Genomic DNA, 26,226 nt, shown 5'->3' on the forward strand with positions numbered 1-26,226 from the left:
CAATTTATACATTCCCACAAGAGTGCACAATGGTTCCTTTTTCTTCACATCCTCACCAACACTTGTTATCTCTTGTCTTTTTGATAATAGCCATCCTAACAGTTATGAGGTGGAATCTCATGGTTTTGATTTGCATTTCCGTCATGATTAGTGATGCTGAACACCTTTTCATACCTCTGTTGGCCACATGTATGTCTTCTTTGGAAAAAAATGTCTATTCAGGTCCTTTGCCCATTTTCAAATTGAGTTATTTGCTTTTTTGCTGTTGAGTTATATGAGTTCTTTATGTAATTTGAATATTAACCCTTTATCAGGTATATGGTTTGCAAATATTTTCTCACATTCTTCATTGAAAACGTTGCCCTTTCAATATATTGATTGTTTCCTCTGCTATGTAGAAGCTCTTTTGTTTCATGTAATCTCACTTGTTTATTTTAGCTTTTGTTTCCTGTGCTTTTGGTGTCTTATCCAATAAACTATTGCCAAGACCAATGTGGTAAAACTCAAGGAGCTGTTTCCCTATGTTTTTCTTCTAGGAGTTTTACAGTTACAGGTTTTACATTTAAGTCTTTCATCCTTTTCAAGTTAATTTTTGTGAATGGTGTACAATAGTGGTTCAGTTTCATTCTTTTGCATGTGCTTATACAGTTTTCCCATTTATTGAAGAAACTGTCCTTTTCCCACTGTGTGTTCTTGGCACTCTTCTCAAAAATTAGTTGACTGTATATGCATGGGTGTATTTCTGGACTCTCTATTATGTTTCACTGGTTATGTGCCTGTTTTTATACCAGTACCATATTGCTTTGATCACTATAACTTTGTAATATAGTTTGAAATTAGGAAGTATGATGTCGCCAACCTTGTTCTTCTTTCTGAGGAGTGCTTTGGCTATTCAGGGTCTTTCATAGTTCCATACAAATTTTAGGACAGTTTTTTCCTATTTCTGTGAAAATTGGAATTTTGATAGGGATTACATTGACTCTGTAGACTGCTTCGGGTACTATGGGCATTTTCACAATATTAATTCTTTCAATCCAAGAACATGGGATATCTTTCTATTTATTTGTGTATTCCTCAATTTCTTTTCTCAATGTCTTATAGTTTTCAGTGTACAGGTCTTTTGCCTCCTTGGTTAAATTTATTCCTAAGTGTTTTATTTTTGATACATTATAAATGGAATTGCTTTCTTAAGTTTTTTTTAGATAGTTTGTTGTTAAGAGTATAGATATGCAGCTGACTTTTTTTTTGGCTGCATTTGGTCTTCGTTGCTGCTTGCAGGCTTTCTCTAGTTGTGGTGAATGTGGGCTACTTTTCGTTGCAGTGCGCGTGCTTCTCACTGTGGTGGCTTCTTTTGTTGTGGAGCACAGGCCCTAGAGAGTGCAGGCTTCAGTAGTTGTGGCGTGCAAGCTCAGTAGTTGTGGTGCACAGGCTTAGTTGCTCTGTGGCATGTGGGATCTTCCTGGACCAGGGATCAAACCCATGTCCCCTGCATTGGCAGGCGGATTCTTAACCACTGTGCCACCAGGGAAGTCTGCAGCTGACTTTTGTATGTTGATTTTGTATCCTGCAGCTTTACTGAATTCATTTGTTAGTCAGGTTTTTGATGTGTCTTTAGGGTTTTCTACATAAGATCACGTTGTCTGAAAACAGATAATTTTCTTCCTCTTGATTTGGATAAGTTTTATTTCTTTTTCTTGCCTAATTATTGTGCCTAAGGACTTCCAGTACTATGTTGAATAGAAATGGTAAGAGTAGGCATTTTTGTATTATTCCTGATCTTAGAGGAAAGGCTTTTAACTTTTCACCTTCATTATGTTGAGTTACATTCCTTCTATACCTAATTTGTTGAGAATTTTTATCATGAAAGGATGTTGAATTTTGTCAAGTGCTTTTCTGCATCTAATGAAGTGATCATATGCTTTTTATCCTTCATTCTGTTAATGTGGCATATCACATGTGTTGACAGCCATGTGTTGAACCATGCTTGCATCCCAGGGATACATCACACTAAATCATGGTGTGTGATCCTTGTGATGTGCTGTTGAATTCAATTTGCTAGTATTTTATTGAGGATTTTTGCATCTACGTTCATCAAGGATATTAGCCTATGATTTTCTTTTCTTGCAGTGTCCTTGTCTGGCTTTGATATCAGGGTAATGATGGTCTCATGAAATGAGTTTGGAAGTGTTCCTTCCTCCTCAACTTTTGGGAGGTGTCTGAGAATGATTGGTATTGATTCTTCTTTAAATGTTTGGTAGAATTCACACATAAAGTTATCTGGTACTGGGCTTTTATTTGTTGGGAGATTTTTGATTATTGACCCAATCTCCTTGCTTATTATTGTTCTGTTCAGATTTACTTTATGGTTCAGTCTTGGTAAGTTTCTAGTAATTTATTCATTTTTTCTAAATTATCTAATTTGTTGGTGTATAATTGCTCATAGTAGTCTCTTATGATCCTTTGTATTTCTGTAGTATCATTTGTTATGTCTCCTCTTTCATTTATAATTTTATTAATTGAGCCGTTTATCTTTTTTCTTAGTCTAGCTAAAGGTTTTTCAATTTTTGCTCATCTTGTCAAAAAACCCACTCTTAGTTTCATTCATCTATTTTGTTTCTTTCTAGTCTCTATTTCATTTATTTCTGGTCTAATCATTATTTCCTTCCTTCTGCTACCTGTGGGCTTATTTTTTCTTTTTCTAGTTCCTTGAGGTGTAAGTTTAGAACATAGATGCAACAATCCTCAACAAAATGTAAACAAACTGAATTCTCTCTTTTCCATTCTTTTTTTTTCTCCTCTGACTGGATAATGTCAAAATATCTGTCTTCAAGTTCACAGATTCTTTATTCCTTGGTGGACCAACCCCTGGGTGATGTCCTCATTTCCTCTATCCCTCTTTCTCATATGGGCTATCAGTCCCTAAGCCAATCCCTTCTTCCCCCTGATTCTCTACTCTGTCCCCTCCTCTCTGTCCTCGTGGCTCAGGCTGACTCAGGACTTTTGTTCTCCCATCTGGACCCAGACATCAGGCCCTTCCCTGGCCTTATTCTCTCCCCTCCAGTCAATTCCTTACGTGGCTCCAAAAGAGACTTTTTGAAGCTCATACCTGGGTTACACAGCCCTATGTTCAAATCTCAGTTAGGACACTGACTCACCACCCCTTCCCCTGAGCACCCACTTCTAAACCACCATGAAGTCCTTTATGCTCCACTACTAAAATACATTTCGAATCCATCCACTTGTGTTGAACTCCATGGTTACCATCCTAATCCAGGCTCTTATTATTTTCCACACAAATAATTATAATTGCCTCTGAAATGATTGTCATGTGTTGAATGGTGACCCCCTCCCCTAACAAAAGATATATCCATGGCCTGGAATGTGATCCTATTTGGAAAAGCTTTTTTTTGCAGATGTAGTTAAGTTAAAGATATCAAAATGAGATCAACCTTGATTATTCAGGCCCTAAATCTAATGACAAGTGTCCTATAAGAGACACATAGGAAGACACGGAGAGAAGAGGAGAATGCCAGGTGAAGAGAGAGGCAGAGATTGGAGTTATGTAGCCACAAGCCCTGGAGCTATCATAAGTTGGAAGAGGCAATTATCTGATTCTCCCCTAGAGCCTCCAGAGGGAATGCAGCCTTGTCAACACCTTGACTTTGGACTTTTGGCCTCCAGAATAGTGTGAGAGTAAAATTCTGTTGTTTTAACCTACCAAGTTTGTGATAATTTGTTCTTGAAGTCACAGGAAACTAATACACCAATCTTCCACTTTTCTACCCACTGTTCCCTTCCTCAGAGATGAGTATGTGAGTACCTGGAGATCCAAAGGAAGGTGGCAGAGGTTTGCTAGATGCTCACCGATTTGGTTTCCTCTTTCTTAGGCACACAGGAAGACTACATTTCCCAAGCCTCCTTGCAGTGAAGTTGAGGCTATGTGACTGGTCTTGGGCCAGTGGAGTGGGTGCAGAGTGATGTAGAGCATTTGTGGACCCAGCCATAAAATGTCCTGTACAATTTTTACCTTGTCTCTCTTCATTCATTCATTGGCTGTCTGTAAGCTGAGAATTTATTGGAGGACTTAAGGATGGGAGAGCCGAGAGATAAAAGAGCTTAGGTCCCTGGTTTCTCCTTGGAAGAGAGCCTTTTGGACTTTATGTAAGAATTTATTGCATTAAGCTATATAATATTTTATTAGTATATAAAGTTTGTTTGTTAGTACTAGTATTAGTAAATAGGGTTGTGTGTTAAAGCAACTAGCTTTAATAATCCTGATGGCTACAGGTAAAATACCTGTCACTGCATTTTAGCCAGCATCAAAATTCAGATCTGTGATAAACTCCAGTGCTTTCAAATTTTCTTTTAGTAGTTTTGAGTGCATAATGTTATTTTTTTACCGCTTTCTTATGGTGAAGGATGACACATATAATAATGTTCACAAAACACAATATACAGCTCAATGAATTATCACAATGTTAATACCCATGTAACAAAGATCAACATCATCATCGACCCGGAAACCATTTTCTCCCTTGCAAATCACTATCCCATTCCTCTTGACTTATGCTATATTTTGGTTTGGCCTGTTTTTCATGATATAAATGGAATCATACAGTATTTATTCTTTTGTGTTTAACTTAATTTTGTTCAACATTATATTTATGAGATTCATCAATGGAATAAGTAGCAATATTTCTTACATCCTCACCATTTTCAAGTATTTTATTGTCTGAATATCCCACAATTTATTTATGCATTCAACTATTGATGGACATCTCAGTTGTTTCCAGTTTTTTGATTATTACAGATCACACCAGTACAAACATTCAAAAAAGGATGAAATTAGTTTTAATAATATATTTTATTTAACCCAACATATCCAAAATATTAGCTTATAATCCTCTCTTCCAAGTCTTCCTTGAATCTACTCCAATAAGGCTTTCATTCTGACTCGTTCACCAAAACCACTTTTGTCAAAGTCACCAGTGATACCCATGTGGTCAATTCTTGGTCCGCATCTTACTTGACTTCTCTGCATCACTGGTTGTGGTCCCCACACAGGCAGCATCAGTGTTGGCTGGGAATTTGTTAACATATTCTAAGTCCTCATCCCAGACCTACTGTAGTAGTCCCCCCAAATATATGTCCTTGTCCGAACTGCTGGAGCCTGTGAATGTGACCCTATTTTTTTTTTACCCTATTTGGAAAAAGGGTCTTTGAAGATGTAGTTAAGGATTTCAAAATGAGATTATCCTGGATTATCTGAGTGGGCCCTAAATCTAACAACAAATATTCTTAGAAGAGACACCCAGAGGAAAGACACTCCTAGAGGAGAAGGAGAAGACAGAGGTGGAGATTGGAGTTATGCAGATACAAGCCAAGGAATGCTTTGAGCCACCGGAAGCTACCCTTAGCCCACAGATCCTATTCTCTGCCCAGAAGCCAAAGAGATCCTCCTGTTAAAACATGAGTCACTTCTTGACTCAGAACCCTCTAATAGCTTCTTATCTCACTCAGGAAAAAACCCCAACTTCCCCTCATGACCTCTAAGGGCCTCCATTCAATACTCTGGCCCCTGCCACTTCTCTCATTCCACCTACTACCACCCTTCCCTCAGTCACTGGGATCCAGCCATACTGGCTTCCTTGCTGTTTCAAGAACCTGTCAAGTATACTTCTGCCTCCAGACTTTTGTCATTGCTGTTCTCTCTGCCTGGTATGCTCTTCCTCATGCTGTTCCTAGCTCCTTTCCTCATCTCCTTCAAGGCTCTGCCAAATGTCACTTCCTCAGAGAGGTCTTAATTGATTACTGTCTACAGCTCTCTACCTTGTCCCCTCATCATACTCTGTTTTGCTTTCTTAACAGCACTCCCATTCTCAGAAATTCTTATTTGTTTACATGTTTCCTGCTTTTGCAACTAGAATGTAAAATCTTTTTCATACAGTATCCCTAGGGTCTAGGGCAGTGTGGGGCACATCATTCAATAAATATTTACTGACTGGGGCTTCCCTAGTGGCGCAGTGGTTGAGAGTCCGCCTGCCGATGCAGGGGACACGGGTTCGTGCCCCGATCCGGGAAGATCCCACATGCCGCAGAGCGGCTGGGCCCGTGAGCCATGGCCGCTGAGCCTGCGCGTCCGGAGCCTGTGCTCCGCAACGGGAGGGACTACAACAGTGAGAGGCCCGCGTACCGCAAAAAAAAAAAAAAAAAAATATTTACTGACTGGCATTTTTCCTGGTGTCTTGAGTTCACAGATTTTCCTGCCCCAGGGCTTTGCATAGCCTCAGGGGCTGAGATGATTCCATTTTTCACCTAGTAAATCAACCTTCAAGTCTCAGTTTCAGTGTTACTTCCTCAGGGAACTCCTCTTGTAACAGAGAAGAAGAAGCCTGACTCCATATTGGATCTATTCCCTTAGTTCTAACCCTTCTGCTCTGTTGCCTGTGCTTAGTTATGCGGGCTCTACCTCTTTGTAAAAGAATGTTGCCAAAGCCTGAAATACACGATAGCCCATTCTCAAGGCTCTGACCTTTAAATGTATAACGCTCTTCCATTCATATAAAGATAAAAAATTGGAAAACAGAAAATAAGTTGTCTTGTTGGAGGCTTATAGGAACATTGTGACCAGACCTACAGGTCACATAGGTATAAAAGAAGCCTGTATAAAAGAAGCCTGAATTTTAACTCCGGTAAGATTGTTCTTCTGGACACTAGTCCAGCATCTTCTTGGTATGCTGGCTTTCCAAATAAAGTTGCTATTCCTTGCCCCAGCAAGGATTTATTGGCCTGATGTGTGATCAGCAGCATGAGCTTGGGCTCAGAAACACTCTCTCCAAATTAGGTCTCTGTGTTAAGGATTGAATAACTTCCCCAGATTGTAATGTATTCTTACAGCACCTAGACATTTTCCTTTACATCTTTTTTGCTCAGTCATAATGATCTAAGCCTAGGGACCACTGGTGGTTCTCAAAATGTGGCCTAGGGACCGCTGGTGGTTCCTGAGACGCTTTCAGGGGTTCATGAGGTGAAAATTATTTTCATAATACTATTAAGATGTTATTTGCCTTTGCACTCTCACTTTCTCTTGAGTATACAGTGATGTTTTCCAGAAGCTACAGCACATGAGCTATTTTGACAAACCCTGTGCAGAAGCAGATGTGAGAATCCAATTGTCTTCTAGTAAGCCAGGCGTTAGAGATCTGCAAAAATGTAAAATACTCTTCTCACTAAATTATTTTTGGTGTGGAAATTAGTTATTAAAAATGTTAGGTTGACACAATGAGTTTTTGATGATAATACATATTTCAGAAATTTCTGTTTTAATATTGATAGATATAAATCACATAAACAATCCACATAAGTACAACCCACATAAATTACTGGGGTCCTTCATTTTTAAGAGTATAAAAGCAGTCCTGAGACCAAGAACTTCGAGTAAATCTTTAGGTTTTTTATTCTTGTCTGCAAGCCCAGCAGATTTCGGAATTCTCTGAAGGCAAGTGCGCCGTCTGTCTTATTGGACACATACTTAAGGTTTGGCTAGTAGTATGGGGAGACTTAAGTGTTACTGTCAAAGATCTGAAGGCAAAAAGAAATGAATGGGAAGACCAATCCTCCCACCTCATCCTCACCTCCACATTACTCGGGGGACTGGAAGTGAAGCCCATGCTCCAGACGAGGGACTCGGCTTAGAGCCTGGACTGAGCAGTGCCGGAGGATGGAAAGGGAAGGTTGGGTACGTGGTCTAAACTGCACGAGAGGGAAGGAAGGAAGGAGGGACGCATGCGCATGTGTGGACGTGTGCGCGCGTGTAGGGAGCGAAGTGGGTGTTGGAGGGGGCGGAGCCGCGGAATCTTTCCCTGTCTGGAGAGGTGAGGGAGGGGAGCGGCGGCGCATGCGCAGAGGAATGCGGGAAAGTCGGTGCCTGAGGTAGAGCGAGGAGCGTCGCGCGTTAAGGCCTGAGGCTTGAAGGGGCCCGGGTGGTTGCTAGGCTCCTCAGTTGAGCCTTCTACACCCTTATTTTCGGTTGATTGACCAGACTGAAGGGTCCAGGCCTCGAGGGTGAGGGTGAATTGGCTCCCGCAGGATCCCTGAAACGTTCATAAATCTGGGGTGTGTGAGGTTAGGCGTCACCCCCTGGGGTCACCGGACTTCGCCAAGGGATAACAGGCCACCTGACGGAGCCTCCCAGACCCCGGGCTCTGTGGAGCTGAGAGGTCAAACGGCCCCAGAGGGCCCTCCTTTTTTCTCCCCTAGGACCTGGGAAATTGGCGTCAGCCCCTTCGCTCACCAGATCTGACTTTGAGCCAATCCCAAGGCCCGACCTTCACGGGAAGCGGCCGTCGGTCCCTGCCCAATTGGGGAAGCCCTTTGGTTCAGGCTCCCAGGCTGCAGAGACCGGGTCTAACCTCCTCACACGCTTGTTCAGAACGAAGTTATTGCCTACTCCTTGAGGAAGCTGGACACCAGCTCCCTCCTTTCATCTTCGGGGTTTATAGTTCCAGGGGAGGAGGTAAAGGGAGAGGAACGGGCATTTCTGGGAGGCCCGAGCGCTCTCCGGAAGGCATGGGCCTAGGAGAGCAGTTGCTGGGAAGGGTGATGTAGAACCTCACACGTTGGGCCACCATCAGGGCCTCTCCAGGCGGCGAGGAAGGGTTTGCCAGGGAAGCAAGGGGCTTTCTAGGTGTCACAGTGGCCGGTTTGCAGAATCTGTTTGCTGAAACTTAGTTCTCTCAGTAAGTCAAATTTACCAGTTTACCAGAAAACTTGTAAATTCTGGTAAATGTACCGATTTACCAGAATACACTTTCTGAATGTGTTCAAGAAAGGTGGATATATTTTTCATGGATACAGTTTTCCTTTGTTTAGTGGAACTCAGTGTCAGGGTCAGTGTTAACATGCACTATGGGAATCAGAAGTACTCCTTGTAATTTTGAGTTATGGCTCATTTCAGCAGCTGGCAAACCATCTAGTAATAGTGAAGATTTGTGATCTTAGGTAAGCTGCCGACTCTTCTTTTTTTAATTTATTATTATTTTTTATACAGCAGGTTCTTATTTGTTATCTATTTTATACATATTAGTGTATATGTATCTCCATATGTATACCAATCTCCCAATTCATCCCACCAGCTTCCTCTTCTTGGTTAACTTTTGAACAAACATGAATTAAGATTTCTGTTTTTCTGTTTATTCTGAAACCCAAAGGAAAGAATTCACTATGGACACGCTTTAGAGTTTCTCTTACTTGCTTTTGTGTTGATAATCTGAGGCTCTCTGTTTCTTTTTCATATCCTTAGCTTTTGTGACAGCATTTCCTTCTGGCATTTCTCCTAATTCTCTGGCCATTTCTTCTTCTTTTCTTTATATTTTATTTTTAATGTTCTAAATCATGAAATATGCATCCACAAAAGGGCATAGAATGTACAAACAGAGTTTTAAATGAATAATTATAAAGCTTACATCTGTGTAACTGCCACCCAGATCAAGAAGAATATTACCATGACTCTGAAAGAGCTTCTCTCATTATCATTTCACAATCAAGTACCCCTTCTGCCCTTTTAGAGGTAACTTCAAGTCTGACTTTTGTGGTGATCATATCCTTGATTTTCTTTATACTTTTTCCATGTATATGTGCATCCCTAAATTACTAGTTTAATTTTGCTTCTGTTTTGAACTTAGAAATATGGACTCATTCTGTCTAGAATATTTTACTCTGTGCTTCTTTTGCTCAACCTTTTGAAATTTATATTGTTGAGTGTAGCTGTAGTTCCTTTATTTTCTTCACGTATGCATAGTATTCTTTTGTTTGAATAGTCTATGATTTATGCATTTTACTGTTGATGGGCGTTTGTGTCTTTCAACTTTATGACAATTATGAATAATGTTGCTGAGAACATTCTTGTGAGAAGTAGAAGAATGTAGTTGGTTAAGAGCTGCTTCTGAAACCAGACTGTGTTAAATCCTGACTACCACTCATTGGAGGTGTAACGGTGAGAAAGTTGTGTAACTTTTTGTTTAAATTTTTTTCACTTTTGTAAAATGGAGGTAATAATAGTACCTACCTCCTAAGGTTATTGTGAAGAGTAATGTAATTTAAAAATGTAAAGCATTTAGAACAATGCCTGACACAAAGCAAGCACAATGTGTTAGTTATTATTATTACTGTATTCTGTTGCACAAGTGAAAGAGTTTCTCTAGGGAATATATTGGGAGTTGTCGGGCCATAGGGTATGTGTATATTTGATTTTACTACTAATACTAGGTTGTCCTCCAAAGTAGTTATGACAATATACAGTAACGTTAATTGAGGATGAGACTTCCTGGTTGCTGTACATCTCATCAACACCTGGTATTATTAGACTTTTCCATTTTTTCCCAATCTGGTTGGTGTGCAGGTGTATTTCATTGTAATTCTAATTGCCTTTCACTGATTATTAATGACATATTTGTAATAGTTATTGGGATAATTTAATTAAATGAATTATTTAATAATTATTTAAATATTATAAAATATTTATGAAGTGCCTGTCAAGCCTCTTGCCCATTTTCCTATTGGGTTGTCCGTATTTTTCTTCCAAATTCGTAGATGTTCTTTATATCTTTTGGATATTAGTCATTTGTTGTTAGGTAGGTTGCAGATATCTTCTCCCATTCTACAGTTTTTCTTTCTGTTCTCCTTTTGGGGTCTTTTCAAAACAGGAAGTTTTTAACTTTAATGTAGTAAAATGTATCAAATTGAAACTTTATGGTCATTGCTTATTGTGTCTTTTATGAGAAATCTTCCTATACCAAGGTGTCGTGTTTCAAGGGGCACCATTCACATCAGCAGTAATTTTGTCCCCTGGGGTAGTATAACACAGCGATCATTCTTTTATATTTTCTAGCATTTTATAGTATTGTTTTTCACATTTACTTCTTTTGTCCCTCTGAGATTAATTTTTGCAGTTATTTGAGGTAGGGGTCAGTTTCTTTTTTTTGCTGTATGGATACCCAGTTGTTCTAGCACCATTTATTGAGAAGTTCACCCCCTACTTACAGGTCTGCTAAGGCATATCTATCGTGTATCAGACTTAATATAACGATGTGTCTAATTTTAGGCTCTCTGTTCTGTTCCATTAGCCTGTTTGTTTGCCCCTGTCTCAATTCACACTGCTTTACTACAAATTTATAATAAGGCTTAATACTTGTTAGAGCATGTCTTCTCACTTTGTTTTTATTAAAGAGCATCTTAACTATTTTTGGGCTTTTGAGTTTTCAGATAAATTTTGGTATCAAGGTTGAGCTGGTCTTATAAGTTGGGGAGTGTTCCTCTTTCTGTTTTCTAGAAGAGCATTTCTTAAAGGTTGGTAGAATTTGCCATTAATGACATCTAGTATTAGAAAGGTTTGCATATATGTCTGTAAGTGTGTGCATGAACACATATGTGTGTTTGAAAGATTTTCAGTTACAGTTTCAAGTTATTTAATGATTATAGGACTTCCTGGGTTCTTTATTTTTCCTGGGTAGTTCTTTGGTTAATTTTTAAAAGGTATTTGAGTATTTCACCTATTTTTTGAAATTATTGGTGCAGTAATGTTAATATTCTTTATTATTATTTATTTAATATCTGCAGCATCTATAGTAATGTCCCCTTTTTTTAATTCCTAATACTGGTTATTTGTACTTTTCCTCCTTTTTCTTTTATTTTAAAAAAATTAATTAATTAATTTTTGGCTGAGTTGGGTCTTCCTTTCTGCGTGCGGGCTTTCTCTAGTTGCGGTGAGCGGGGGCTACTCTTTGTTGCGGTGCATGGACTTCTCATTGCGGTGGCTTCTCTTGTTGCAGAGCACAGGGTGTAGGCGCGCGAGCTCAGTAGTTGTGGCTCACAGGGTCTAGAGCGCAGGCTCAGTAGTTGTGGCACATGGGCTTAGTTGCCCCGTGGCATGTGGGATTTTCCCGGACCAGGGCTCAAACCCATGTCCCCTGCATTGGCAGGCGGATTCTTAACTACTGAGCCACCAGGGAAGTCCTCCTTTTTCTTGATCAAGCTTATTAGAAGATTGTCAACTTTATTAGTTCTTTCAAAGAACTTTTGGGCTTTGTTGATGATTTTATTGTTTGTTTTCTATTTCATTAAGTTTGGGCTATTATGAATAAAACTGCTATGACTGTTCTTGTAAAAGTCTTTTTGTGGCATATTTTTTTATTTTTCTTAGGTAAATCCATAGGAGGGGAATTACTGGGTCTAGCAGTTTAATAAGAAACCAAGATTTAAAAAGCCCATTTTCATAAGAAACTGCTAGACCTTTTTCAGAATGGTTGTACTATTTACACTCCTGGCAACAGTGTCTGAAAGTTTCAGGTGCTCCACATCTTTGCCAGCATTTGGTGTTAATCTTCGTAATTTTATCAATTTTGGTAGGTAAACAGACCAGTATTTTTTTAATCATTATAATGTTCTCTTCCTTATAGTTATAAAGTTGTACACTATTTATTTAGTGATCACCTTAGAACTTAAAAAATGCACACTTAATTTATTGAAGTTACAGTATGTCTCCCCTTCTCCCAGAAGATACAAAGAACTTAAAATATTTGAATTCTATTCACTTTCTTCTCAACTTATATTTTATTATTTTGATGGTTTTTATTTTTACTTTTTAACCTCCCAGGACATTATTATTTTGTTTCATATAGTTATTTTTTTCATTCGGATTTTCTTGCATATTTACTACATATGTATTGTTTGTCCTTTATTTCTCTTGGTTCTCAAATCACCCATCTGGGATTACTTTCCTTCTGCTTGAAAGATGTTTTAGAATTTCCATTAATGAAGATGTGTTGGTGACTGATTGTCAAAATGTTTTTGTCTGTTGTAAACTATTTTTATTTTACCCTCATTTAAAAATATTTTATTAGGATTTAAGGTACTAGATGAGCAGGCTTTTTTTCTTTCAATATGTTGATCATATCCTACAATTGTCTTGTGGCTTCCATTTTTGATATTGAGAAGTCACCTTTATGTCTCTCCTTTGCAATAGTCTGTATTCTTCTTATAAGTATTTTGAAGTGTTTTATATAAAATAATGTCTGTATACAGAGTTCCTTTTGTCTCCAGTGGACTTCGTTGGGCTTTTTGAATCTGAGATTGGTTATTTCACCAGTTCTGGAAAATTGTCTTAATCTTTTCAGACATTGTTTCTGCACCATTTTCTGTTCTTACCTTCTGAAAAGAACAATTAAATATCTGTCAGACTTTCAAAAATTTCTTTGATTTCTGTGTTTACTAACCTCCTTTTGTATTTTCCATGTTGTTATCTCTCTGTGCTATGTTCTTGGTTGGTTTTCTGACCTAAGTATTTCGGTTCACAAATACTGTCTTCAGCAGAATCGAATCCACTGTTAAACTCATTCAGTAAACTTCTAATTTCAATTATTGTGTCCTTCATTTCTTTTTAAATCTGTGAAATCACTTTTCATAGAGTCCTGTTCCCTTCAGATATTTTCAAACTTTTCCTTTATTTCTTAAAAAATAGAAACCAGTTATTTTATTGACTTTGTCTAATGATTCCTTTATTTGATGTCTTTGCTCATTTTATTCTGCCATCTGTTGTTTCTGTCAGTTCTCACTAGTGCCCTTTTCCCCTTATGTGCTATGATTCTCCCTGTTCTTGACAAGTTATTTGTAGGAATAATTTAAGGCCTTAAGATTAAGGTGTCTTACTGCAGGAAAGATTTCGGTTTATTTCTGCAAAGTATCTGGGGGGACACCATTAGTCTTGTACCAATTATACTTAATTTTGGGGGTTTAATAGTATATTACTGTGATTTTTTTTTTTAACTAACATCATGAGATTGTGTGAGCTTTAATTAATTTTTATTTATTTTTGCTGTGTTGGGTCTTCGTTTTTCTGTGTGAGGGCTTTCTCTAGTTGTGGCAAGCGGGGGCCACCCTTCATCGCGGTGCGCGGGCCTCTCACTATCGTGCAGTTGCGGAGCACAGGCTCCAGACACGCAGGCTCAGTAGTTGTGGCTCACTGGCTTAGTTGCTCCGCGGCATGTGGGATCCTCCCAGACCAGGGCGCAAACCCGTGTCCCCTGCATTAGCAGGCAGATTCTCAACCACTGTGCCACCAGGGAAGCCCCTATTACTGTGATTTTAATGTGCATTTCTCTGATGACTAATGATGTTGAGGACCTTTTATCAGATGTATTAATATATTGGCCATTTGTATGTCTTTGTGAAGTGTCTTTTTAAATACTTTACCCATTTTTAATTGTATATCTTTTTAAAATTGAGATATAGTTGATGTATTACATAAGTTACAGGTATACAACATAGTGATTCACAAATTTTAAAGGTTATACTCCATTTATAGTTATTATAGAATATTGGCTATATTCCATGTGTTGTACAGTATGTCCTTGTAGCTTTTTTATTGTATACATAATAGTTTGTACCTATTATTCCCATACCCCTGTTGTATATCTTTTAATTAAGCTGTAGGAGTTCTTTATATTCCCTAAATACAAGTCTTTGTCAGCTGTGTATCTCAGGATCATTTTCTCCTAGTCTCTGACTTGCCTATTGATTTTCTTAAGTCTTTTGATGAGCAGAGGTTTTTAATTTGGTGAAATCTAAATGATCAATTTTTAAAGATGATTGCATTTTATGTTCTATGTTTGAAATTTTTGCCTACCACTAAGTCACAAAGGTATTCTCTTTTGTTTTCCTTTAAATGCTTTATAGTTTTAGATTTTACATTTAGATCAATGATTCATATCAAATTAATGTTTGTATATGGTGTGAAATGGGATTCGAGTTTCATTTTTTTCCCCATATGGATATTCAGTTATTCCAGAAAGGACTTTTCTTTCCTAGTTGGATGTCTTTGTGCTCTATTTCAAGAATCAAAAAACCATATGCTGGGACTTCCCTGGTGGTCCAGTGGTTAAGACTCTGTGCTTCCAATGCAGGGGGTGCAGGTTCCACCCCTTGTCAGGGAAGTAAGATCCCGTATACTGTGCATCATGGTCCAAAAAAAAAAAAAAAAAGGACCATATGGTTTATTTCTGAATTACATTGCTGCTACTTTTTTTTTTTTTCTTTTGGCCACGTGTTGCAGCATGCGGGATCTTAGTTCCCCAACCAGGGATCGAACCAGTGCCCCCCTGCACTGGGAGCACAGAGTCTTAACCACTGGACCACCAGGGAAGTCTCCTACCTTGCTACTTTCATATGTTAAATCGACCTTGCATTTCTGGGACAAACTCCATGTGATCATTAGTTATTACTCATATATTGCAGGGTTTGCTTTGTAACTTTTGTTGAGGATTTTTGTCTTCATCTATGTTCATGAAGATATTGGTCTTAAATGGTCTCTTTTACTAATATGTTTATCAGGTTTCGGCATTAGGGTAATGGTAGCCTTTTAAAATGGATTGGAAAGTGTTTCCTTCTTTTCTATTTTCAAAGTACTTGTTCTTGGTGGTTTTTTTTTTTTTTCAGTATTCTATATAATTCACTATTTGAAACCATCTGGGTGTGGAATTTTCTTTGTGGGAAGGGTTTTGATAAGGAATTCAGTGTATTTAACAGACATAGGACTATACAGATTTCCCATGTCATTTGATATCAATTTTGTTAAGTTGTATTTTTAAGGAATTCCCCCATTTCATCTGAGTTGTTAAGTCTGTTGGCATAAAATTCTTATAATATTTTCTTATTATCCTTTTAATGTCTATAGGATATGTAGTAATAATCCTCTTTCATTCCTGATATTGATGACACGCATATCTCTTTCTGTCCTATTATATTGTTGATCATTTCAAACAACCAGTTTTGGATTTCTTACTTTCATCTAGTGTCTGTTTTCTATTTCATTGATTTTTGATTTTATATTTTACTTTTTTTCCATTTTAGATTTACTTCTTTTCTTGAAACCTTCTTGTAAGACATTGATTTTAAACCTCTTTTCTAATTTCGCATGTAAAGCTATAAAATTCTCTCTAAGCATTACTTTTGCTGCATTCCACAAATTTTGATATTTTATAGTTTTATTATCCTTCAGTTTAAAGTGTTTGGTAGTTCTTTATTCTTTGACCTACGGATTGTTTAGTAATATATTCTTTAATTTCCAAGTATTTGGAGTTTCCTTAAATATGTTGTTACTGATTTTAAATTTACTAACGTTGTAGTCAGAGAACATACTCTGATTTCAATCCTTGTAAATTTATTGATACTTGTTTTATGGCTTAGCACTGGTAAAGTGCATGTATTCTGCAGTTATGAGTTTCTATAAATATCATTTAGGTCAAAGCTGCTGATAGCATTTTTGGATTTTTCCTTATCTTTTTTTTTTTTTTTTTTTTTTGCGGTGCACGGGCCTCTCACTGTTGTGGCCTCTCCTGTTGTGGAGCACAGGCTCCGGACGCGCAGGCCCAGCGGCCATGGCTCACGGGCGCAGCCGCTCCGCGGCATGTGGGATCTTCCCGGACTGGGGCACGAACCCGTGTCCCCTGCATCGGCAGGCGGACTCTCAACCACTGCACCACCAGGGAAGCCCTAAATAAAATCTTTTAAGATTTTTAAAAATTAAAAAAAAACACAGTGAGACACCACTACAAACCTCTTAGCATGGCTAATTAAAAATACTGATAATAGCAAGTGCTAGTGAGGATGCAGAGCAACTGAAATTCTCTCATAACATTGCTGATGGAAATGTAAAATGTGCAACCACTTAGGAAAAGAGTTAAGCAGCCTCAGATAAAGTTATACAGGGGAATTCCCTGGTAGTCCAGTGGTTAGGACTTGGCAATTTCACTGTTGGGGCCCGGGTTCAATCCCTGGTTGGGGAACTAAGATCCCGCTTATTATACAACCCAGACACCCCAATCTTAGGTATTTACCCAAGAGAAACAAAAACATATCCGATATCCAATTTTCTCTAATTCAATCTAGGTTTGCGTATCAGCCCCTTGGCTTGTCTAAGTAGGCTTCACAGGAGCTACCAAATCCATTCCAGTTTTTGGCGGCAGCTTTGAGCAGCCTTTACAGCTGTCTTCTCTAACCCCACTTGTCCCTTTAATGTAGCAGGTCCTCAGCCTTCACAAAGCACATGCATTCTTGAGTCCTCACTCCACCCTGCTGCCTCCTTTTCTCTGACGACCTGCAGCCTCTTATCTGGAGTTTTCATTTTTGTATAAAATACACCTCTCTTTCAAATGACCTATTTAAGATTTTAGTGGCTTACGTATTCTACTGACAGTCACTCCCTTCCCACATCTGAGACTGGAGCAGATATCTTACGGGTTCTTTTGGATCACAGGCTAGTGAATGCCACAGCTGTTCCATGCCCTCAGCAACCCCTCCGGAGGACCCTAGAGTAGCAGAGCATGGCTATGCTGCTCACTCTTGGTTAATGGACACCCAGTCACTTACTGGCCTTGCTGGTGACCTGCAAGAGATCCTCCTCACTCCTAAAAGGAAATATCTTCCACCTTTGTAATGGCCCAGTTAAACTCTGTGTGGCTTCCAAAAACACAGCACCAAGACAAGTGGAGACATTTGTGGTCACCAATTGTCATTTTAAGGGGCCAGGATTCCCACTGTACTAGGGCTGTGCAACAGAGAAGTGAAATAGGTTCACTGCAGGAAAATATACAAGTAAGAAAGATTTAAATATAAATTTTAGCAGTATTTTGTAATTCCTCAAGAGCGCCTAGCCTCCTCTTCAATTACAGGTCTTTTGGTTTCCAAACTGATTTATGTGTGGAAATGAAGTGGAGGTTGTATCTCTCCAACAGAAATAAATTAATACAGGGGTCTCAGATATATTAAACGGGTCTCAGAAAACTGGGAAAGAAATATAAAAAAGCAGAGTTAGCACAGAAATAGTAAACTGCACGAAGCAAATATCACCCCCAGGACTGGAGAGAAAAATGGAAGAGAACAGTTATCAGAACCTAAACTCTGGGAGACGGGCCCCTGGGAGCTGAAACTCAGGCTAGAAAAGGGGGCTGCCTGGATGGAGCGGGTGTGACTGAGGGCAGAAACGGAACTTGTGGGAGTGCTGGGGCGGGGGAAGCTGAAAGCTGCAACCAGAGAAAGCAATGCTCGGGGGCTACGCTCAGGAACAGGAAGCAGCAAATCCCCTCTTCCTCCTCCAGTCACCGTTCTCCCTCTAGCGCCCCCTCTAGGCAGAGTCTAATAGGAACCCAGCTGGCAAAACAAATGTGGCTTGCGGAATCCCAGCGCCAGCATCACAGAGCTGAGTATACAGAAGGGCAGATTTGGAGCTGAGAGACAACAGCTTAATAAAGCAGCATGCCCACTGAGTGAATTCCTAGGGCTTCGTAGCATTTAACATTTCTAAATATAAATTAGTGCTTTACAAAGGCTCTGGATCCAGATGGCCCAGATTCCTATTCAAACTCGGCCACTTTCTAGCTGTGAGACCTTGTGTGAGTCACTTAACTTTTATCTGTGCCTCAGTTTTCTTATCTGCAAATGGAGACATTAGTACCTACCTAATATATGGTTGTCATGAGAATTCCTTGATTTAGCACCTGTGAAGAACTTAAACACAATGCCAGACACATAGCACTCGTGTTAGCTGTTGTTGTTGCCACCGTCGTCATTACTATTATTATTACTACTTGGGTTAGTGAGAATTGATTCAGCATCTTCCAGAGAAATCTGGTTGCAACAAAACACTTGGCAATATTTCAGAGCTACTCTGCATCCAAAGTGGCAGACAGTTGGAATTCCTCCAATTTGGAAAAAGGATGTTTTGGTTTGCATTTATGGATGTGTTGGTTGTTGGTGGCTTTTTTGCTATTTTACTAATAATTGCTGTCAGTTCAACCTTGTCATTACCAGTTTAGTTTGTTATGGGTTGTTTAGTTAAACGGCATGTATAATGATGCATATTTGCCTCAATTCCGTGCGTGCATGGCCTGCAATTTTCCACTAATTAGACTTTTTAAAGACACATATGCAGTTATCTACTCAAATTTGCATCATCTGTACCCCTATTGCCAAAGCAGATGTACATAGCACCCACCCACCCCCACTCCAGGAAATACTCTCCTTTTTATCTGAGTTCTTCTTTCATTGGTAGGCAGGAATGGGGGGGTACAGATGGTTGGGGTTCTTGTCCCACTGAAGTGAGAGTCATCAAAATAGTGCAGACAAGAGGTGCTGGGCCTGAGTCACACAGGAATAGTGGGGCTGAGAGGAAGAAACAGCTGGGGGATACCTGAAATAAAGCAGCAAACGAACCAAGGACCCCAAACACATCCCCAGCTTCAGCCCCCATCCCCAAAGGATCTATACACCCACCAGTTCTCCAAGAATCAAGCATCTGGATGCTACTCCTCTCAAATGGCTTTATTTCCCCAGTGTGGGGAGCTGTGAGTGGGCTCTGGTCCTTTGCCTCAATGACCCTGCAGCCTTCTCCGGCCCAGCAGACTGTGGTACAGCCTTGAAAGGCAATGAATGCCTGGGCTCCAGCGGCTCATGCTCCCAGAGTAGGGCTGGTTCTGGGAGGATCCATGCCTGCTGTGGTTTGCATGGATGACACTCCTTGCAGTGATCGTGACAGCAGCTGAGGTGGTAGTCCATGGGCATGAGGTTCACCTCAAGGACAAGGTCGCCAGGTGCAGGGGTCAAGGACCTGCTAGGCCTTACTCTGGGAGCAAAACTCCCTATGGCAGCTACTCTTTGAAGTCCACCAGCAGGGCTCAGTCTGGGGGAAGAGAGAAGAGGTGGTGGGCATAGAGACGAAGACACAAAAAAATAAGAGACTGGCAAGAAGAAAGATGTACAAAAAGCCCAAAGGAGACTGAGAGTGAACCAGGGATTAAGGAAAGCCAGTAAAAGAGAAAAACACTCCGACATAGGGGAAGAGAGACCCGGAAAGCAGGGACACAGACGTAGGTAGTGACAGATGCCAGAGATACACACAGGTACACCACACACACTGACCTTTAGGCCCAGGTGAGGCTGGGGGCGGCGGCCCCCCTGGGGGAAGTAATGCAGAGCGGCTCAGGGCCTCGGCTACCCAGCCCAGGACACGGCTACAGTACTTGACCTGGGGAGCAGGGAGGACCTCAGGGCACCAGACTGGAAACCTACTGCCCCTCACCCCAGCCATACTCTCCCAGCCTGGCCCGGGGTTCTCACCTCCTGTTCCAGTCCTTTCAGACGCTGCTCGTACTCGCGGATCTGTCTCAGCTGCTGCAATGCTGTGTCCACCCTGGGGATCCAGGGTTTCAGATCGGTGCCAGCAGCCTACCAGCCCCGCCCACCTTCGAAGACCCGCCCTCAGTGGTTCAGCTTTTCTCCCTAGCATTCCAGGACCCTGTCCCTGCAGGCTCCACCTCTAGCCTGGGTCTTTGCAGGACCTAAATCACGGGATCTGTTCCCGAAGCCAAAAGCCCTGCCCAGAGCCAGGCCCCGCCCTCACTTCTGCGACGTGCGCTTCAGACTTTCAGAGTCGCTCTCCCGCTTGTCCCGAGCTCGCTCCAGCAGGAAACTCTCCTTTTGCACTGACTCCCACGTCAACAGCTTCCGCTCCGCTTCCTTCGAGAGGTGGACCCCTGGACAGTGGGGTCAGGAGAGAGTCAAAGGGCTCGCCCATCCTCGGCCACGCCTGCTCCTAGACCCAGCTTCCCCACCCAAAACCGTGAGCTTTGGTGATCTCCCAGACCACGCCCCCTCGCCGTTCTAGGCCTCCCACTAATATCCCACGCCCAGCTCCCTGACAGACTAAGCCCTGCCCACTAGTGCTCCTGGGCGTCCTCCTCCAGCCTATACAGGCTCTTCTTTCTCTCCAGGTTCCGCCCCCTAGGTTTCTCTCTTTTGGGCCAAGCCTGCGTCTCACGAAAATGCTCGACGGCTGCGGAAGGTGGCAAGCTGGCCCGGAGCCTGCGCAATCGACGGATGAGTAAGCACACGTGCGAGATGACGATGAGAGGCGGGGCCAATGCAGGCCGAGAGTGAAATTCCCGGATGAGGCTGTAGCGCTGCGCCTTCCAGTAGAGGTCGCTGTTGGCCTGTACTTTGCCGAAGGTATAGCTGTGGGGACAAGAGATCAAGGGTCACTGGAGGTCAACGTCCCTTCAGGAAGAGAGGATGAAGATTAGCTGTCACGCAATATCTGTTTGAAGCCCAAGGCAGCAGGCAGATGTCAAGATCAATAAAGTTGGAGGTTATTACAGGACGCAATTAATAGCTGGGTAGGAGTGTCCAGGGTCAGATGTCATAGGTCAAGTTGGAAAAGCTTTCATGAATTAAGTAGAGATTGGAGTCAGGTTCAAAAGTCAGCCTGGGGCTTCCCTGGTGGCGCAGTGGTTGAGAATCCACCTGCCGATGCAGGGGACACGGGTTCGTGCCCTGGTCTGGGAAGATCCCACATGCCGTGGAGCGGCTAGGCCCATGAGCCATGGCCGCTGAGCCTGCACGTCCGGAGTCCGCAACAGGAGAGGCCACAACAGTGAGAGGCCCGCGTACCGCAAAAAAAAAAAAAAAAAAAAGCCTGGACACAAATAATAAAATAGGAAATGAAAATGGGGACATTACTATCAACTGTATAGAAATAAAAAGGATTATAAGAGAATGCTATTAATAATTGTACACCAACAAATTAGATAACCTAGATGAAATGGACAAATTACTAGAAACACACAAATTACCTAAACTGATTCAAGAAGAAACAGGACAATCTCAAAAGACCTATAACAAGTAAAGAGATTGAATCACTAATTTAAAATGTCCCAACAAAAAAGCCCAGGACCAGATGGTTTGACTGGTGAATTCTACCAAATATTTAAAAAAGATTTATCACCAGTCCTTCTCAAATTCTTCCAAAAAATTGAAGAGGAGAGAACACTTCCCAATTCATTCTATGAGGCCAGCATTACCATGATGATATCAAAGTCAGATAAAGATATCACAAGAAAACTACAGACCAATATCCTTTATGAATATACATGCAAAAATCCTCAACAAAATACTAGAAACCTAATTCAACAGCATATTGAAAAGATTATAAGTGGGATATATGCAAGGAATGCAAGAGTAGTTCAACATACAAAAATCAATCAATGTAATATACCACCTTAATAGAACAAAGGAAAAAAACCACGTGATCATCTCAATTGACATGGAGACACAGAAAAGGCATTTGACAAAATCCAACACCCTTTCATGGTTCAAACAAAAAAACAAAAGAAAAACTCAGAAAAGTAGAAATAAAAGGAAACTTCTTCAACATGATAAAAGGTACTTATGAAAAATCCACAGCTAACATCATACTCAATGAAAAAAGACTGAAAACTTTCCCCAAAGATCAAGAACAAGACAAGGATGCCCACTTTCAGGACTTCCCTGGTTGCCCAGTGGTAAAGAATCTGCCTTCCAATGCAGGGGACGTGGGTTTGATCCCTGGTTGGGGAACTAAGATCCCACATGCCGCAGAGCAACTAAGCCCACACACCACAACTACTGAGCTCCTGCACCTCATCGAGAGATCCCTAGTGCCGCAAACTACAGAGCCCACATGCTCTGGAACCTGCGCACCACAACTAGAGAGAGAAAAACCCGCGCGCCACAACAAAGAGCCCGCATACCGCAACTAAGACCCAACGCAGCCCAAAAAATAAATATTTTTTTTAAATGCCCAATTTGACCACTTCTATTCATTATACTGGAAGGTCTAGCCACAGCAAGCAAGATAAAGAACTAAAAGGCATCCAAATTGGAAAGGAAGAAGTAAAACTGTCTCCATTGACAGATGATATAGCCTACATATAGAAATAGAAAATCCCAGGGACTTCCCTGGTGGTCCAGTGGTTAAGAATCCACCTTGCAATGCAGGGGATGACAGTTCGATCCCTGGTCAGGGAGCTAAGATCCCGCAAGCTGTGTGGCACAGACAAATAAATAAACTTAAGAATCAAAGGATATTATCAAGAAAAGGAAAAGACAACCAACACAATGGGAGAAAATATTTGCGAATTATATATGTGATGGGAGTTTAATATCCAGAATAAAGAACTGCTACAACTCAATCACTAAAATACAAACAACTCAATTTAAAAAACGGGCAAAGGAGGCTTCCCTGGTGGCGCAGTGGTTAAGAATCCGCCTGCCAATGCAGGGGACATGGGTTCGAGCCCTGGTCCAGGAAGATCCCACATGCCGCGGAGCAACTAAGCCTGTGCGCCATAACTACTGAGCCTGTGCTCTAGAGTCCGTGAGCCACAACTACTGAGCCCGTGTGCTGCAACTACTGAAGCCCGCACGCCTAGAGCCCGTGCTCCGCAACGAGAAGCCACTGCAATGAGGAGCCCGCGCACCGCAACGAAGAGTAGCCCCCGCTCACTGCAACTAGAGAAAGCCTCCACGCAGCAACGAAGACCCAACACAGCCAAAAATATAAATAAATAAATAAATTTATTTTTAAAAATGGGCAAAGGATTTGAACAGACATTTCTTTAAAGATGTGCAAATGGGCAATAAGCCCATGGAAAGATGCTCAATGTCACCAGTCATTAGGAAAATACAAATCAAAACCACAATTAAATAACCAGTTCATGCCCACTAGGATGGCTAGAACCTCTTAATAAGGAAAATAACAACTGTTAGTAAGGATGCGGAAAGGCTAAACATAGAATTACCATATGACCCAGCATTCTATTCTAGAAATATACCCAAAAGAAATAAAAACGGAGACTCAAACAGCAATTGTGAACAGCAGTGTTCATTGCAGCATTATCCACAATAGCCAAAAGATGGAACCAACCCAAGTTTCCATCATCAGATGAATGGATCAACAAAATGTCTTATATCAATACATCAGTATTATTCAGCCATAAAAAGGGATGGAGTGGTGGTACGTGCTACAACATGATTGCACAATGAAAACATTATGCCGGACACAAAAGGACAAATATTGTATGATGTCACTTACATGAATCACCTCCAAGAGGCAGATTCATAGACACAGAAAGTAAATTAAAGGTTACCAGGAACTGGGCAGGGGAGGGGAAAATGAGGAGTTAACCCTTGCTTAATGGGTACACACTTTCTGTTTGGAGTGATGAAAATGTTTTGGAAATAGATAGTGGTGATGGTTGTACAACATTATAAATGTAATTAATGTCACTGCATTGTACACTTAAAAATGGTGACGATGGGGGCTTCCCCGGTGGCGCAGTGGTTGAGAGTCCGCCTGCCGAAGCAGGGGACATGGGTTCGTGCCCCGGTCCGGGAAGATCCCACATGCCGCGGAGCGGCTGGGCCCGTGAGCCATGGCCGCTGAGCCTGCGCGTCCGGAGCCTGTGCTCCGCAATGGGAGAGGCCACAGCGGTGAGAGGCCCGCGTACAGAAAAAAAAAAATGGTCGCGATGGCAAATTTTGTTATATATATTTTGCCACAATAAAAAATTTTTTAAATCTTCAGCTTGGGCTCAGAGAGCAGATCAGATTCCAAAGTCCAGGTCAGGAGCAGACTCTGACTGGGTTTGGGGACAAGCCAGTATTAGATTTAAATCAGAGTTCAGAGACTAAAACTAGAATTGCTTAGACTGGGGTCAAGGGTCAAGCTGGAATCAAGAATCACGCTGGGGTCAAGGGTCATGCTGGGTGAGGTCACCCAGATGAGGTCAGATCATCAGAGAGCAGTGGGGACTCACCTGAACATCGCGATGAGCAAATTGACCAGCAGGATGTTGGCCACGAGCAGGAAGATGATGAGGAGGACCACCACCAGCCAGTTGGCATAAATCGAGACGCAGGAGCCTGCCTGGGCCCCTGAGGGGCGCGCCCATAAGCCCTTCTCCGATGAACAGTTGTCAGGCTTCATGAGGCTCGCTGTGAAGGGAGATAGAGATGGAGCCAGAGAGACAGAGACCTAAGGAAGACAGAAATCCAGACGGGCATGGGAGAGCAGAGAGAGAGACAGAATCCCAGAAAGAGGGGAGAACAGAGACGCAAAGAGAAGGAGGAGGGATCAGAGACCCAGAGATAGAGGAGAGAGCGAGGGGACTCAGAGGGAGGGTGTCAGGCCCTCTCATCCCTCCTTACCGTCTATGTCCTCCTGGGGGATCTGCCCAAAGATCTGCAGGTAGGGCCGGTAGAAGACCCGGCGCAGGATACTCGAGAGGTTACGGTCCTGGGGCCTAAGGAGCCCCTCCATGGTCACCCCGTAGGCAACCAGCCACACGCCAAGGAAGAAGAGGAAGAAGAACACGTCCTTCATCTGCAGAAGAGGAAGATGAGACCAATCTGGGCCCTGCCCTTCCCTACTCTGGCCCCGCCCCTGCATCCAAAGCCCCGCCTCCTTCCCTGACATTGCGTTCCAGACTCCGCCCCTTTCCTCCTCTGGCCCCGCCCACACCAGTCCTACCCCACCCCTCACCATCTTGTTCACGATGACGATCTTGGGCCCCAGATGTTTGTTGACTGTGAAGATGTGCAGCAGCCTCAGCGTGAAGATCATGAAGTCGAGGCAGAGGACAGTACGGCCCAGGTCATACAGTCCTGCGGTCAGCCTGGGGTATGGCGGACGCAGCAGGGGTCACTCAAGGGTTACTGGGTGTAAAGGAAAACCCCGAGTCTTCCCAACACCAGGCTGAAGGTGAGGATGTGGCCTCCCCAGGGCCAGACCTGGGACCACCCCCCTACCCCGATTCACCCGGGGTTTACTCAGATTTAAAATTTGGCACCCGTGACAGTGCCAAGCTGGGCTACGCAGGGCACTGGTACCCATTAAATAATGGCTGCATGAACAACGGCCTTAGCAAAAAGCTGGGAGGTCCCTGTAACAAACAAGTTGTGAAAACTGCAGGAATATTTGTCCAACCTATACAAGGCAAAATATAGAGAGTTCCAGCAAACCAATAAGCAGAAGACAAACGACCTAACAGGAAATCGGATAAAGGATAACAACACACAATTCACAGAGGAAAGTCAAATGGTGAATAACATCAGCAATCCCTATGGGGAAAATAAAAATTATATCTCTATTTTGCATCATGTACTTTAACTCTGAAGGGATTAAAAACCTAGAGTAAAAGGCAAAACATCAAAATCTTAGTAAGAAAATATAGACTTTCTTCATAAGCTTGACATAAATGTTATATAAGAAAAAGAGTCTTATATACAAGGCACAAAATCATAATAAAGGAAAAGACTGAATATTTAACTACTTTAAAATATAAAACTCATGTGTATTAAAAG

The 26,226-nt window shown here is 41.6% G+C and overlaps 1 protein-coding gene across 7 annotated transcripts in view; it reads right to left on the reverse strand.

Annotated features, from left to right (window-relative positions):
* Positions 1–19,350: 19,350 nt before the first annotated feature.
* TRPM4 (transient receptor potential cation channel subfamily M member 4) overlaps positions 19,351–26,226 on the reverse strand; it is a 35,215-nt gene continuing 28,339 nt past the window's right edge. For 6 of the 7 annotated variants that reach the window (XM_032612165.1, XM_032612164.1, XM_032612170.1 and 3 more), the window contains 8 exons: positions 25,406–25,538; positions 25,072–25,246; positions 24,681–24,858; positions 20,867–21,060; positions 20,450–20,582; positions 20,167–20,239; positions 19,969–20,074; positions 19,351–19,729 (listed from right to left, as the gene is read on the reverse strand). In XM_032612165.1, coding sequence (XP_032468056.1) covers positions 19,725–19,729; positions 19,969–20,074; positions 20,167–20,239; positions 20,450–20,582; positions 20,867–21,060; positions 24,681–24,858; positions 25,072–25,246; positions 25,406–25,538 — 997 coding nt within the window. In that variant the 3' untranslated portion in view covers positions 19,351–19,724. Of the gene's footprint in view, positions 19,730–19,968; positions 20,075–20,166; positions 20,240–20,448; positions 20,583–20,766; positions 21,061–24,680; positions 24,859–25,071; positions 25,247–25,405; positions 25,539–26,226 lie in introns of those variants that run through there. The other variant, XM_032612166.1, reaches the window with a different exon arrangement.

The sequence above is a fragment of the Phocoena sinus genome, chromosome 19, assembly GCF_008692025.1.
Source record: "Phocoena sinus isolate mPhoSin1 chromosome 19, mPhoSin1.pri, whole genome shotgun sequence".
NCBI classification, from domain to species: Eukaryota; Metazoa; Chordata; class Mammalia; order Artiodactyla; family Phocoenidae; genus Phocoena; species Phocoena sinus.